We start from the raw sequence: 17450 nt of genomic DNA on the forward strand, positions 1-17450 counted from the left end.
TATTTTACAAGATGTATGAACAAATGCCAACACAATCACCATGAAGGAGGATGTGAATCACTGCAGTATTTATGAATGTGAGAAAACTGCATAGGTGAAGACTACCACTCCCAGATTCAGGAGTCTGCTGCTTTATTTCCCCTTTTGGCAATAAAAGGGAAAAAGGAAAGTTATCAGGCCACTTCCTGGATATTTGACACCTGATCTGAAGAAAGATAAAAAGCATATTAATTCCAGAAAAATAACATACCAATTAAAGATTAAAAACAGAACTTCTAGTGAAGGAGAAAGACCTGTGAAACACAAAGCAGTTTACCCATACGTATCCTGTGGTGGTAACTTGAGCTGGTGACTGAAAATGACCTACTTCCCTTAAATGAATAATTCCTGAAGGATGTACAAAACACTCATTAGAGGGCAAAATATGCAGCATACACATCTCTTACCTTTTGCTAATTCTGTAATGTACCGTCTCCAAGTCTCCTGTTATTGGGTTTGAAATGGTGGCTCGCCTCAGCTGTGAAGCCAACCATCAAAATAGTTGCATTACAAGACAAAAAATTGAATCACATTTACCCAACCAGTCAGAATTCCGGGGTTTTTACAAAGGAGGCTAAAAAGAGAAAATAACTCCATACACTTCCAGTCACCTTGTGCTGAGCCTTGAAAGCCAGTTAGTTAGTTTTTTAGGTTTTGGGTTTTTTTTTTCCTCAATTTTTTGTTTGTTTTGCATAGATGGAGGACATACAAACAAAAGAGATTGGAAATTAAATTTCTTTCAATGGTGAAAGGACATGACAGTGAGAAAAAGAGACATTTCTGAAATTTGAAGTCTAATTTACAGTTAAAAGAATGACCATCTGGGGGTGGGGAGAGAAGGGGAAAAAAAAGAATGGCTATTTGCAATTAAGGATCCATTCCAAAATCTCTGACTTCAATTTTTTTTAGTGATGGAACTGTTTGCAAAGGTTAATGTTTTAAATTCATTTTGGCCGGGCGCGGTGGCTCAAGCCTGTAATCCCAGCACTTTGGGAGGCCGAGACGGGCGGATCACGAGGTCAGGAGATCGAGACCATCCTGGCTAACACGGTGAAACCCCGTCTCTACTAAAAACTATAAAAAACTAGCCGGGCGAGGTGGCGGCGCCTGTAGTCCCAGCTACCCGGGAGGCTGAGCCAGGAGAATGGCGTGAACCCGGGAGGCGGAGCTTGCAGTGAGCTGAGATCCGGCCACAGCACTCCAGCCTGGGTGACAGAGCGAGACTCCGTCTCAAAAAAAAAAAAAAAAAAGGAAAAAAAAAAAAATTAAATTCATTTTAAGGTCAATCTTTTGTCCCTTCAAGATATCCACTTATTAACATATATAGTGAAATAATCTTAGACTGAGAACAAAGGCAGAGGAAAAGAACTCATAAATGTTAAAAACAGTAAGAAAGAGGAGACAGCCTAGATAATAATTTCAATTTTTTTTTAATGGAAGGATGATTCTGAGGTTGTAAGAGCATGAAATTTTATTGCCATTAAATTTATTGACCAAAAACAATCCAAATTGAGGAATCTCCAGAATATAACTTGATCTCCAAGCTGAAATGAATTAATTACCTTGGATGGCAACAATAATACATATTAATGTTAGACCAATGTTTTGCCTTTATAATGTAATCTTTGGCCAAAAAAAAAAAAAAAGAAAGAAAAACCACCAATTTGGAGAAGCAGTAAAACTCTAAAAGAAATTCTAACTTCATTTTGTAGTATAGATATCCCAGATAATTCAAACCTTTGATATAATAAGGGTTAACAAACTATGGCCACAGACCAAATTCAGCCTGCTGCCTGTCACTGGAAATATAATTTTACTGTAATATAGCCACACTCTTTCATTTACATATTTTCTTTGGCTGCTTTTGCACTATAATGGCAGAACTAAATAGTCACCACAGAGATCATATGGCCTCCAAAGCCTAAAAAATATCTAACATTGACCTTTATGGAAAAAATCTGCCAACTCCTTTGTAGTAAGAGAGCAAGGCATGCCTAGAATTTATTCAACAATCTCTTTATGAAAGTGATGGCAGCTTGTACTTTACTATCAAGAAGACCAAATATGTTTTAAGAACAAGCTGATGGGGGAAAAGGCAAGAGCATAAAGGGTAGTCTTTTCCACATTCTCACTAAAGAAGAGTTTTCATGCTAAACACTAAGCTTACAGATTGGGTTTACATTAGATTCTTTTTCTTTTAAGATAAATTATGTGGGTTAAAGTCAGAAAACTATCACCATTTCAAATTAACATAATGCTTGTGCCCAATTATATCCTGTTATAATAGTAATAATGTGCCTAAAAGGGAATAAAAATACTTCCATGGTATTCTTTCAATAAAAATATAGAAGTAATGAAGAAGCTGGGCTTTGAGTAGCCTCTGAGATTAGAAGACTCCAAAATATATAGAAAAGTTTATCAGGAAGACAGTGAAACACAAATTTGTTAACGGTGAATAAAAATCTCATCAATAATTTTCATAATTCAGTGCGTAAAACCCAGCTGAAGGGTACATTACCTGTGTTGATAACAAACGGAAAAACTGGCATAAACAGAGCATCATTAGTAACTCCATTATGCTGAGGCAACAATATCTTTAAAAAAATCTGTGGCGTTATTAGTATATCAATTATCCTATTTTCTTACAAAGAAAAATTGATACAAAGGTACAGTATATTGAGGAAAAATTTTTTAAAAAAACATTATTTACCCTTGGTTTTGCTAGGTCTTTGACGATTTCAATTTCGGCATCAGAAATAATATCATGGAAGCGAATAATACGAGGCTTGTCCCATTCATCCTCCTGTTTAGCTGGAGCCAGAATAAATTTAGGATTCCGGTTTCCATCATGGTAGCGGCAAAAGAGTTTTTTCTGTCTCCGAGGGGTCTAAAGTTAAGAATATGATGAATATATTAGAATAATAATACTTTTAATATCTATTCCTATACAGATAAGAGACAATAATCATGCTTGCATATACAGAGTATCTCTGGAAAAATATACAAAAGAAGCAGTACTCTGCAAATATTGTGCCTCAAACAGGATGTTCAGAATTTTAAATACAGTATTAATGATGATTTTCTGGGTGAGAGAGGCGAGGTCTTAAATAAGTTCAAATGTTTAAATATGAAAAAAATAATGCCACGTTTATGAAAATATTAAATGCCCGGCATTGCTCTAAATGGCACAAAGTAACTGGCAAGCACCCAGAGACAAAAAGTTTCTAGAAGAAAAAAAAAACTAGGTTTTCCTAAACACTTCACAGTTAAATGCTTGTGGCAAAAAAAAAAAAGGAAAATTTTAAGGGCAAAATCAAAAATGGACAGCTCTGAAAAAGAAAAAGTTATTAAACAAAGATTCCAGATGCTTTTATTAGGCAGTATAAAAATAGAGCAGTCAACAAAACAAATTCCCTTCAATCATCTATGTATTATATTAATAAGTTATTTTGTTGCCTACTTCTCTTAATTAAACAAGTATGTCAGGCCTGGCATGGTGGCTCATGCCTATAACCCCAGTACTTTGGGAAGCTGAGGTAGGAGGATCACTTGAGCCCAACGAGACCAAGACCAGCCTAGGTCACACGGCAAAATCTCATCTGTACAAAAAATTTAAAAAATTAGCCGGACATGAGGGCACTTGCCTGTAGTCCCACATACTTGAGGGGCTGAAATGGGAGGACTGCGTAAGCCTAGGAAGTAGAGGTTGCAGTGAGCCATGATCATGCCACTACACTCCAGCCTGGGTGACAGAGCAAGATGCTATCTCAAAAAACAAAACAAAACAAGTATGTCACATAAGCAGGAATATGATAGTTTGTTTCAATTATTATACTAATAATATACTAAAACAAATAATGATTTATGTTTATTCTCCATGCACTTTATCTAGAGTCAAATCCAAGGCTTTAATTTTTAGTAAGTCTTTTATATAACGATGAGATGAATTTAGCTATTCTGAGAAAAAGAATTTTTTGTTTTTGTTTTTGTTTAGACAGAGTCTTGCTCTGTCACCCAGGCTGGATTGCAATGCCTTGATCTTGGCTCACTGCAGCCTCCACCTCCTGGGTTCAAGCAATTCTCCTGCCTCAGCCTCCCAAGTAGCTGAGATTACAGGTCCCTTCTACCATGCCTGGCTAACTTTTGTATTTTTAGTAGAGATGGGGTTTCGCCATGTTGGCCAGGCTGGTCTTGAACTCCTGACCTCAGGTGATCCACCCGCCTTGGCCTCCCAAAGTGCTGGGATTACAGGCATGTGCCATCGTGCCCAGCAAGAATGTTCTTTTGATCTTAGGCAAAGTTGAGTATGTGTTACATTAACAGACTGGCAAATTAGCAGACTCTTGTTTTATATCTACAGTTTTGTTCCCTAAGAGTTACTAAGAGCAATAAAAATTTCTGCTTATTATGGAAATTTGAACACCACATATTTGACATTACAAAACTTGTGAATTTTTAGGTGACAATGGTATTGTAGTTATTTTGAATTTGTATCTTTAAAAGATACATACCAAAATATTTAGTAATAAAACAGAAGAGAAAATGTTTAATGAGGGGCCGGGCACAGTGGCTCACGCCTGTAATCCCAGCACTTTGGGAGGCCGACGCGGGCAGATCACGAGGTCAGGAGATCGAGACCATCCTGGCTAACATGGTGAAACCCCATCTCTACTAAAAATACAAAAAATTAGCCAGGTGTGGTGGCAGGCGCCTGTAGGCCTAGCTACTCAGGAGGCTAAGGCAGGAGAATGGCATGAACCCGGGAGGTGGAGCTTGCAGTGAGCCGAGATCACACCACTGCACTCTAGCCTGGGCAACTGAGCGAGACTCCATCTCAAAAAAAAAAAAAAAAGAATGAAAAGAAAAGAAAATATTTAATGAGTCTAACAGTGTCACTATCTTTGTATCTTTGTATTTACTCATTAGCTGAAGCATATCCTCCTAGGACTCCATGAACCTAGCTATCAAAAGTGTCCCATAGGTATTATATACTTTGCTGTTAGTGGTTAAGCTGTCAACAGTCGTCAATATCAAAATGTAAAGCCCAGCTTGAATTTACTAGTAGTAAAGAAAACGTTAAATGCTTTTCAAATGTTTACACTTAAAAGTACTTACTCCAAAAATTCATTAACTCTTTCTATGCATGCCCACGTTCAATTGAAAACTAATACCACATGAAATTCCTTTTCAAAGGTTCCATAATCAATTAATATTGAGAAAGAATGTATATCATATCACAATGCACATTATCATAAAAAGGTTCTGAGAAGTCTTGAGGCTAAACAAAAACCTACGTTCAACTTTAACAAATGTTTCCCAGACTTTGTTCTTTTTTGCTTTTGACCTAATATCTATTAAGATCTTTAGAACTGGAATTCTGAGTTACAAATACATAAATATAAATATACAATAAACAAATAAATATTAAAGATTTATTTAATGTTTTATTTAATTAAAGATAAAGACAAAATCTGTTAAAAACTTTCTGCATTTTGAGTATTAAATAGACTAAAGCATTTCACTAAGCAATCTTGTCAAGGTTAACTAGGAGCAAAACTACAAGGGATTATTGTATAGATGAATCTGTTGTATCTCATAAGATGCATAGAGTAGTGTTATTATCTCTAAGACTGCTGAACAGAAGGGTGCAGTGGCTCACGCCTGTAATCCCAGCACTTTGGAAGGCCAAGGTGGGAGGATCACCTGAGGTCAGGAGTTTGAGACCAGCCTGGCCAACATGACGAAACCCCGTCTTTACTAAAAATACAAAAAAATTAGCCAGGCATGGTGGCAAATGCCTGTAGTCCCAGCTACTCGGGAGGCTAAAGTACAAGAATTGCTCAAATCCAGGAGGCGGAGGTTGCAGTGAGCCAGGACTGCACCACTGTATTCCAGCCTGGGTGATAGGGTGGGTTTCTGTCTCAAAAATAAAATAAAATAAAATAAATAAATAAATAAATAAATAAATACTGCTAAAATCTCTCTTGCATTAAATATAAGAAAAACTATCACATCCTTTAAACTTATTTGATCCTTCACCCTTACCTGATCCTTCCAGGGTGAAGGATCAAATGAAAAAGGTAATATTGCACAAACATATGTAATAGTATATGATTCACAAGCTTTATTTCAAAGCTATTTTACTAATAATTGGAACATATTAAATGTGGCACCCACAGAGAGATAATGGTATACCGTAATTTTTTTTTTAAAGTTTTTTAGGCCAGGCGCAGTGGCTCACGCCTGTAATTCCAGTACTTTGGGAGACAGAGGCAGGTGGATCACGAGGTCAGGAGTTTGAGACCAGCCTGGCCAACATGGTGAAACCCCATCTCTACTAAAAATACAAAAATGAGCTGGGTGTGGTGGCAGGCACCTGTAAACCCAGCTACGCGGGAGGCTGAGGCAGGTTAATCACTTGAACCCAAGAGGCAGAGTTTGCAGTGAGCCAAGATTACGCCACTGCACTCTAGCCTGGGCGACAGGGCGAGACTCCGTCCCAAAAAAAAAAAAAAAAAAAAAAGTTTTTTAGAGACAGAGTCTTATTCTGTAGCTCAGGCTGGAGTGTAGTGGTATAATCATAACTCACTGTACCCCTGAACTCCTGGATTCAAGTGATCCTCCCACCTCAGATTCCTGAGTAGCTAAGACTACAAGTGTGCACCAGCATGCCCAGCTAATTTTTAAATTTTTTTGTAATAGGGTCTATGTTGCCTAAGCTGACATACTGTAGTATTTTATGCAGCCATTCTGATTTTTATCACATAGTCTTAAATATAAAATGACTGATTCTCTCCAGAACTGTGTATAAACACATACACACACACATTCACATACACACAATTGGCTTTTCCACTTTACCATTTTGATACCCTCCCCACGGCACAGCATTTCGTACTTCTGTCTCTCTGGCAGGTAATCCACAGCAACCCCTTTTTTCTTTGGTGTAGTTTTCTGATCAGATTGGTCATCTGAAGCAGACTTATTGACATCTTTTTCTTTAGCCATTATATACTCAAAATATTTTAAGTTACCATTAGCTCTCTGATGTTCAGGATCTATTAGAAGAAAAACAAAGCATGTCCACGGGTAAGTTCACACTTGTTCAAGCATCAGAATACAGTAATATAAAAATAGGAGACATTATAATTTATCTTCCAAACGAGGCTGCTTCTGTGAGTGAAAGGAGGCACTAATGAAAATTATTATACCAAAATAATAGGTGTAAGTTACTAATGCCCCCAAGTAAATCAGGACATACAGTCACCTATATAAAAACAGTTCTGGGCCGGGCCTGGTGGCTCACGCCTGTAATCCCAGCATTTTGGGAGACTGAGGTGGGTGGATCACCTGAGGTCAGGAGTTCGAGACCAGCCTAACCAACATAGTGAAACCCCGTCTCTCCTAAAAATACAAAATTACCCGGGCGTGGTGGTGGGTGCCTGTAATCCCAGCGAGTCAGGAGGCTGAGGCAGGAGAATCACTTAAACCCGGGAGGCAGGGGTTGCAGTGAGCCAAGATCGTGCCATTGTACTCCAGCCTGGGCAAAAAGAGTGAAACTCTGTCTCAAAAAAGACAGTTCTGGAGACAGAAACAGTCATTTATTTAAAGGTGGCAACTGGTGCTTTTACTTTGAGAATTTACTAATCAGCTAAACGAACTAAGTTCAATTTGATGTCAAATGAATTTTAAAATCTTACTCATCCTACTTATTTTAAGCAATGAAAAAGATTTTTCTAAGACTGAAAAATAATCACATGAGGAAGACAGGGGATAAGCAATTCAAAAGCAACCTTTACCACAGATACATTATAAATGTAGCCTACTTCTAAGGACTGAATGAAGTTCAGTCCCAAATTTCTAAGTAAGAAGGAAAAGGGAAACTAAATATATAATTTTCAAATAAGCTAGAATCCACTAACTGCCTCAGAATTGCTAGTCATAATTTTGAACTACCTTTTAGTAGGAGAAAAGAAGACTAAGCTGCCCATCTGAGAGGAAAAAAAAAAAAAACTAAAGAACCACACACACATAAAAATAAAAAGGCAGAAGAATATACAGAGACTTCACTTGTGACAGTAACTAAGTGTTTAGGCTATCTAGGCTTAGATTGTAAAATATTTCTTGTCCTTCAGAAACTGCTCGCAATAAATGTTACGATATCCAATATTAACCTGATTTTGTAAAAGCAAAGGAAACGTGTGTGCAGGGAAGAGGAGTATACACTAAAAGGAAATAAATGTGTAGTAGATGTCTTTGAGTGACTGGCTTATAGATGACTCTTCTGTATCTTTTTCTGTTTTAGTAAATTTTCTATAATGAGTACAAAGCATATTTTAAATCAAGAGGAAATATCACTGGAAAATACTGAAAGGAAAAAAGATTACTCAAACCAATATCTTAATTTATTATCACCCAACTAAGAAATAACCCAATTATCCAAAGTTCATTTTCAGCAGATCAATCCTTTTGAGCTGTTTGATTCTAACATACACATATTTTCATATTTTGTAAAAATAATTTTTAAAGTTTTAAAACTTCATTATATACCAAAGGCCACCTAAACTTATTGTCATACAAATTCTGGACTCCATCTCCAGAGATTACAATTTAGTAGATCTAGGGTAGAGATCAAGAAATTTTCATTTCTAACAAGTATCCAAGTAATTCTGATGCATGTGGTGCTTGGGCCATACTTGAAGAAACATTACATCTTTGTTCAAAGTACTACTGATAAAATTCTCCTAAGATATATTTTTCCAACATTTGAATTTGATAAATACATTTTGAGCCCATCAATTTTAAATCACTTTATTTTAAAGTATGAAATGCAATAAAACAAAACACCCTTCAAAGGAAACCGATTAACATTTAAAATGGCAACATGGTAAACAAACATTTTTGACTGAGTTAGTTACATTAGCTTCAATTTTGAAATTCCTGGAGAATATAGAGCAGAGAAACACAACCACTGTTGCAGCACTATTAGGTGAGAAAAATCAGTCATCATTTACTTTGAGAATAAAGAAAAAGAGGATAATGTATGTTTAACAAGTAAAACTCCTGACTTATAACAAATGAGAAAATACTAGAAGGGGGTATAAAAGGGGGGACACACAAAAATAGAGAATATATCTCTCTCAATATAACTATAACCTTAAATTAGGCCCAGATAACATACCTAGTTCAAGAAGCTTCTTTGTGAGCAAAAGTGCCTTATCCAGGTCTCCCTGCTGATATACCGCATAGCTCAAATAATCTAGAACAGAGACTTTATCTATGGTAGAAATCTCGCCTTCGTCCAGTTGCCTTAGGGCTTGTTCCATCCACAGTTCTGTATGGTAATAATCTGCTTCTGTATAGGCCACTTTGCCCAACTCAAAGCAGTCCTCAGCTGTTAGAAAAGATTTGTGTTTCACTCCTATGAAAAGAAAATACAGAGAACTTTAGGAATCTTAACACTACTGTCTATTTATTTAGGACTACACAGTTTTCAAAATGCTGTCTCACTTCTATTTGAAGTTCACAATAATCCTCTGGATAAGCAAAAATTACTCTAATTTCATAAACAAAGGAACAATCTATAATATAATGTAGACTGACAAGAATCACACAGCTGGTAATAGGGGACACGGAACCTACAGAACCCAATACTGAAGTTATCAGCCATCATACCAAAATGAAACATCCATTAAGTTGAAACATACTATTTTCTAACGGTAGGAATTACCATATGAGATACCTTTTTTTTTTTTTTTTTTGAGACGGAGTCTTGCTCTGTTGCCCAGGCTGGGATGCAATGACACAATCTCAGCTTACCACAACCTCTGCCTCCCAGGTTCAAGCGATTCTCCCATCTCAGCCTCCTGAGTAGCTGGGATTACAGGCATGTGCCACCATCCCCAGCTAATTTTGTATTTTTCGTAGAGACGGAGTTTCTCCATGTTGATCAGGCTGGTCTCGAACTCCTGATCTCAGGTAATCTACCCACCTCAGTCTCCCAAAGTGCTGGGATTACAGGCGTGAGCCACCACGCCTGGCCACCATATGAGATCTATCTGTCTCACTCCTAACCAACAATCTGGGCAAGAGATGATTGTACAGGAGGAGAGGTAAATATATCAACTGGATTCTTTCTTTTAAACAGCATCAATATATCATTTAAATACCAGAAATTCACTCATTGAAAAATTACAGTAGTTCTTAGTATATTTACAGAGTAGAGCAACCATCACAACAATCTAATTTTAGAACATTTTCCTCACTCCAAAACGAAACCCTGTAACCATTAACAGTCACTACCCATTACCCTCCCCACCCTGCCCCAGCCCTAGACGACCACTAATCTACTTTCTGTCTCTACAAATTTGCCTATTCTGGACATAATGCTACTGTGAACATTTGTGTGTAAGTTTCTATGTGAACATGTTTTCATTTCTTGAGTATATACATATGAGTGGAACTGACTGGTCCTATAGCAACTCTATGCTTAATGTTCTGAAGAACTGCCAAACTGCTTTCCAAAGTGGCTACAACATTTTACATTCCCACCAATAAGATATGAAATTCCAATTTCTCCACATCCTTGCTAATACTTGTTATTGGCCTTCTTTTTCATTATAGATGTTCTGGTGAGTATGAAGAGGCATTTCATTGTGGTTTTGATTTGCATTTCCCTGGTGACTGATGATGTTGGGCCTATTATCGTGTGCTTATTTCCATTTGTTTATCTTTGGAAAAAATATCTTTTCAAAGCTTTTGCCCATTTAAAAAATTTGGTGGCTAGGCATGATGGTTTCACACCTGTAATCCAGTGTTTGGGAGGCCAAGGAAGGAAAACTGCTTAAGGCCAGGAGTTTGAGATGAACCTGGACAACGTAATGAGACCCTCATATCTAACAAAAAAAATTTTAGAAATTAGCCAGACATTGTGGTGCATACCTGTAGTCCTGGCTAGCTGGGAGGCTAAGGCAGGAAGACTACTTAAGCCCAAGAGTTCAAGGTTACAGTGAGCTATTACTGCACCACTGCTTGCACTCTGTTAGAGTTCTTTATCAAGACAAAGTCTTACTCTGTCACCCAGGCTGGAGTGCAGTGACGCGATCTCAGCTCACTGCAATCTCCGTTTCCCAGGTTCAAGTGATTCTCCTGCCTCAGCCTCCCAAGTAGCTGGGATTACAGGCGTGTGCTACCATGCTGGCTAATTTTTGTAATTTTAGTAAAGATGGTGTTTCACCATGTTGGCCAAGCTGCTCTTGAACTCCTGACCTCATGTGATCCACCCACCTAAGCCTCCCAAACTGCTGGGATTACAGTTGTGAGCCACTGTGGGTGCCTGGCTCAGCTATATGACTTTTAAATATTTTTCCCATTCTATGTGTTGTCTTTTCACTCTCTTGATGGTGCACTTTTGAAACTGTGATGATGAAGTCCAACTTATTAATCTTTCAGCACTTGTGCTTTTGGTGTTATTATGTCAACTCGTTTCTGCAGTGAAACTTCCATTTTAAGAAAAGGAGGTATTTGATAGTTCACATGAGATAAAATATAAATAGAAAATACTTCAGAAAATACTTAGTCTCATTCATCACTGAAGAAATAAAAATTTAAAACCACCACAAATAAAAATATTTTAAAATAATGGCCTAGATTTATTGAGGTCTTACTATCTGCCAAGTATTTGTCACTTATTTAATCCTCAGAGCCATCTTACTACAGATGAGGAACTAAAATAGAGGTTAACTAATATGCCCAAGGTCACATGTTTAAAAGCAAGAAATGGAATCGGTTCAATACAACTCCAGAAGTTTGTGCTCCTGATGTTATAACATTAAATGGCAAAACCTAATAGTGGAAGGAAGCAGCAATATAAACTGGCAACTTTGCTTTTAAGAAATTCAGCAATATGAGAAAAGAAGAATTTAAACTCTATGACTTAAATACTACTATTTTTCAGTTATTTCATTGAGATTTAGTACTAGTGATTGGGGACCTTCCTGTATAAAAGATTTTTGTGGCTGAACCATATTATAGCTAAAAACTGTAATAAGCTAAAAGCAAGGAAATAAGGAAACATATAGGCAGATATATCAATTTAACGGAATAGCATTTTTCATTAAGAAAGATAATTTCAATGCTATAGAGAAAATTATAAGAAATTTAAAAATAGAAAATATGAACAAATAAGATACCCCAGGCCAGTCGTCGTGGCTCACACCTGCAATCCCAGCACTTTGGGAGGCCGAGGCAGGCGGATCACCTGAGGTCAGGAATTTGAGACCAGCCTGGCCAATGTGGTGAAACCCCGTCTCTACTAAAAATACAAAAAAATTAGCCGGGAGTGGTGGCGGGCACCTGTAGTCCCAGCTACTCGGGAGGCTGAGGCAGGAGAATGGCGTGAACTCTGGAGATGGAGCTTGCAGTGAGCCGAGGTCGCGCCACTGCACTCTAGACCTGGGCGACAGAACAAGACTACATCTCTTAAAAAACAACAACAACAACAAACCACAAAGACAAAAAAACTAAAGTCTAATTATGTCTACTTGGAATTCTAGAAGAAGAGAATAGAAAGAATATAGATAAGACAGTGTTTAAAGAGATAATGGTAGAAAAATTTCCAAAATTAAAATGCATGAAAGTTCAGATTCGGGAAACACAAAGAATTCCAAGCCAAAGCACATTTGAGGGCCTCTTAAGAATGTGTTTCAAGGAGGAAAATTCCAAAAGGAAAGTCTAATGAGGTACAATAAACAATGATGAACAATGAAAATGGTATACATAAATGCCAGTCTAAATTAAAGAAAGGGCCGGACACAGTGGCTCACACTGGTAATCTCAGCACTTTGGGAGGCAGGTGGACTACTTGAGCTCAGGAGTTGGAGACCAGCCTGGGCAACATGGCAAAAGGCCGTCTTTACTAAAAATACAAAAAATTAGCCGGGCATGGTAGCGCACACCTGTAATCCCAACTACTGGGGAGGCTGAGGCATGAGAATTGCTTGAACCAGGGAGGCAGAAGTTGCAGTGGGACAAGATTGCACCACTGCACTCCAGTCTGGACAACAGAGTGAGACTCCGTCTAGGGGGAAAAAAAATGGTGAATAAAGACAACATTGATAGGGGTGAAACTAAGGGAAAAAGGAAGGAGGATGGTCATGGGATGTGCTGCAGCATGGTGGCAATCTTTAGATGGCTATTAAGAAATGGGATGAATAAAGTAGAAACTGATGGGTGTGAAGACAACAGTGACTCCATCTTGCATGCTAATCTACCATGTTAACTTTTGATTAACCTCAGTCCCACAAATGCCTGCTGATTTCTACTTTACTTGCTGTCCTTAGTGTAAGAACATGTACTCACTATAAATCCTGCCTTTAGAGCAAAGCAACCTTGATGTTATCACAAAAATTACAGGCTGTGACACACATAGCATTCTTGCCTGTTCTGGAGCTTGCCTTTGTCCCTATAGAGCATGTACACCCTTTCCCTATGGCATTTAAGTCATGGGTCTGGGGACTAATGGTGCAGAGATCTACCTGTCTTGCTGCTGCCCAAGACCATGCTTCCATCTATAAGTTTCCCAATAAATCATCCTTTACTGACAATAAGTAAAAAAAAAAAAAAATGTAGAAATTCCACAAAATAGAGTAATAACACGTAGCTATAAAAAGAAATGAGGATTTCTATACATGATATGAAGTAATGACTGGGGCATATCAATATCAATAAATTAAAGCACCAAAGTACATAACAGTATTTACAGTATGCTTTTTTTTTTTTTTTTGAGACGGAGTCTCACTCTGTTGCCCAGGCTGAAAGTGCAGTGGTGCGATGGCTCACTGCAACCTCCGTGCACCACCCCCCCGGGTTCAAGCAATTCTCCTGCCTCAGTCTCCCCAGTAGCTGGGATTACAGGTGCCCACCGCCATGCTCAGGTAATTTTTGTATTTTTAGTAGAGATGGGGTTTCACCATATTGGCCAGGATGGTCTCAAACTCCTAACCTCAGGTGATCCACCCACCTTGGCCTCCCAAAGTGCTGGGATTACAGGTGTGAGCCACCACACCTTGTCAGTACGCTATCTTTTGTTTATGTTGAGAGAACATAGGAGTAGGCATACATTTGCTTATATTTTAAAAAACTGGAAATAGTAAAACTAACAAAATGGTCACATAGAAAAAAGAAGGGAATAGGTTGAAAAGTACAGGAATGAAAGTGAGACTTCTGTTAATGTATCTTATTAGTCTAGTTTGGACTGTCAAAGAATTTAAAAGTTTTACATAATTAAAAACAATAAATTGGCTGGGCATGGTAGCTACAGCCTGTAATCTCGACACTTTGGGAAGCCAAGACAGGACGATCGCTTGAGCCAGGGAGTTCAAGACAAGCCTGGGCAAAAGAATGAGACAATGTCTTCATTAAAAAAAAAAAAAAGAAAAGAAAAGAAAAAAAAGGCTGGGAGCTATGACTCATACCTGTAATCCCAGCACTTTGGGAGGCCAAGGCAGCTGGATCATGAGGTCAGGAGATCAAGACCGCTAACATGGTGAAACCCCATCTCTACTAAAAACACAAAAAATTAGCTGGGCATGGTGGCAGGTGCCTATAGTCCCAGCTACTCTGGAGGCTGAGGCAGGAGAATGGCGTGAACCCAGGAGGCAGAGCTTGCAGTGAGCCAAGATCACACCACTGCACTCCAGCCTGGGTGACAGAGCAAGACTCCATCTCAAAAAAATAATAAAATAAAAAATAAAATAAATTTTTAAAATTAAAAAAATTTAAAAATTAGCCAGGTATGGTGGTACATGCATGCCTGTAGGTCTAGCTTTTTGGGAGGCTGTGGCAGGAGGATCCCTTGAGCCTGGGAGTTCAAGGCTGCACTGAGCTACGATCATGCCCCTGCACTCCAGGTTGGGCAATAGAGCAAGATACTGTTTCTAAAACAAGCAAACAAATGAAAACAATGAATCAAAAGAAAAAACAAAGACAATCCCTAAAAATCTGAGGAAATGAAATAAATGAACCCAACGGTGTAACATTTTAAGGGCATAGCCACAAAGAGAAATGAATTACCTCAGACGTCTTTAAAACAAGATTTTGACTGATCATATCTAGAGTCATGTATTTTAAGGATATAAAGTGCAAAAAAACTGTATTCAGTAGTCTTAATGTTATTAATAGTATGACTAAAATAGTATGAGTTAATAGTATGAATAAAAGATTAATCATGTTCATATCCTTAGGAACCAAATTTTCAAAAGAGATAGAAATATAAACCCTGTGGTTTTCAATTTGAATTGAACAATATAAACTTCATATTTCCTGTCTCTGTTTATGACAAACTTGATAGCAATAATCACCCCTAGAACCTAGCTAGACTCTGCAGCTTAAATGTCATCCCTGTTCAAAGGAATCAAGCCTTGCCAGGCAAGGGGTGGCATACCTGTAGTCCTAGCTACTCAGGAGGCTGAAGCAGAAAGATCACTTGAGCCCAGGAGTTCCAGGCTGCAGTGCACCACGATCACATCTATGAAGAGCCACTACACTCCAGCCTGAGCAACACGGCAAGACCCTATCTCTTAAGGGGCGGTGGTGGGGGAAGGACCAAGGCTCATTAAAGAAATGCCTGGTTGCTACTCTGGAGTAGAAAAGAAACCTGGAAAAAAACTGTGCTAGAAAGCAAGGAAGTTTCCTCTCTATCAAAGATTAATAACATAGTCAATTCAAAGAAACAAGCCTATCTAAAGATGCTCTCCACTGGCCTAAAATGGGATAATCTGAGATCGAAGTAATACTGAATAGGCTGAAATACAAAAAAATAAAATAAAATCCATGAGTTCATGGTATGTTGTGAAAATTATGTATCACTACTAAAAATGGTTAGGACACTAACTCATTACTCGGAAAACTGATAAAGAAGACTAATTTTAGACTTATCCTGCCTTTCCTATATACAGTTCAGGGTAACCAAAAGGTTCATGAAGGAACGTTCCTGTTTATAGACTTCCAGTTAAAAAAAGTAAAAGGAATAATGGAATGAAAAAAATCACCATTTTGTAACCCCTAATGAAATAGTGGTTCTAGGCAATGATCATCAAAGGCTGCCAAAACCAGTAGATAAAACTTAAGGAGAACTTTATATGGAGGGATCAAGCTCTCATCACCTGAACTCCACTCATCAATCAGCATCATAAAAAGTGGGACAGGACATTAGGTGTTGGTTCATGCAGTTCAACACAAAGTTCATAGCACCACCTATGGAGTTAATTTTAAAATTTAACTTGAATCTAATCGAGCCTCAAGTTCTAACCAATGTGTAGGAAACATAGGCATTAAAAAAACATGTTAACCACCAAGTAGTCAACTCCAGAATGTGGAACATTCCACGTAACATATGACTAGGCTTCCTCAGCTAACCAATGTCATAAAGAGAAAGAAAAAAAAGGAAAAGGGGATAAAAGGGACTTAATAGACATAATAAAAAAAATACAACTGTAAAAAGACAACTTTGAGATCACCAGAGAAACAATATTGACTGGGTATTAAATTATATTAAGGAAATATTATCAATTTGTTAAGCAGGGTGACAGTAAGTGGTTATGTTACTTTTTTAAAAAGACCAGCTGGGCGCAGGTGTTTTATACCTATAGTCCCAGCTACTTGGGAGGCTAAGGGGCTAAGGCAGGAGGATCACTTGAGCCCAAGAGTTCAAGGCTGCAGTGAGCCATAACGGTACCACTGCACTCTAGCCTGAGCAATAGAGTGAGACCCTGTCTCTAAAAAAAATTAAAAATAAATTACAAAGACCTACTTGAGGCCAGGAGTTCAAGACCAGACTGGGCAACATAGCAAGAGCCCATCTCTACAAAAAATTTAAAAATTAGCCAGGTGTGGTGGCACGCACCTATAGTCCCAGCTGTTCAGGAGGCTAAGGCAGCAGGATGGCTTGAGTCCAAAAGTCCAAGGCTGCAGTGAGCTATGATCATGCCAATGCACTCCAGCCTGGGTGATAGAGTGAAATCTTGCCTCGAAAAAAAAATTTTTTAATAAAGACATGATCAGTTAGATATGCGTGAATTATTTATGGATAAAATGACATGACATCTAGGATTTGCTCTTAAAATACTCCAACAAAAACAAAAAGAAAGGGTGGAAGGAGTAGATAAACCAAGAATGACAAAATGTTTAAAACGTCTGGAGCTTGGTGATGGCATAGGTTCATTGTTATTACCTTTATTTTTGTGTGTGATATTTGATATTTTCCATAATAAAAGAAGTTTTATAAATAATGAAAAAAGGAGAAAGTCATGTCCTACAGGGCTCTTTTTATGTATTATACAGAAAATCACATAATTCCCTGACACTATCAAAAAAAAAAAAAAATGACAGGTATGTGAAAAAATAACAAGCCT

At 37.9% G+C, this 17450-nt stretch overlaps 1 protein-coding gene across 4 annotated transcripts in view; it reads right to left on the minus strand.

The window, feature by feature from the left end:
• Positions 1-17450, minus strand: part of P4HA1 (prolyl 4-hydroxylase subunit alpha 1) — an 89822-nt gene that overhangs the window by 41471 nt on the left and 30901 nt on the right. For 2 of the 4 annotated variants that reach the window (XM_023204978.1, XM_023204979.1), the window contains exons 6-9: positions 9221-9460; positions 6901-7097; positions 2750-2926; positions 447-517 (exon numbers count right to left, since the gene is read on the minus strand). In XM_023204978.1, coding sequence (XP_023060746.1) covers positions 447-517; positions 2750-2926; positions 6901-7097; positions 9221-9460 — 685 coding nt within the window. The remainder of the gene's footprint in view (positions 1-446; positions 518-2749; positions 2927-6900; positions 7098-9220; positions 9461-17450) is intronic. The other 2 variants (XM_023204976.1, XM_023204977.1) reach the window with 1 other exon arrangement.

This window comes from Piliocolobus tephrosceles, chromosome 9 (genome assembly GCF_002776525.5).
Source record: "Piliocolobus tephrosceles isolate RC106 chromosome 9, ASM277652v3, whole genome shotgun sequence".
Taxonomy (NCBI): domain Eukaryota; kingdom Metazoa; phylum Chordata; class Mammalia; order Primates; family Cercopithecidae; genus Piliocolobus; species Piliocolobus tephrosceles.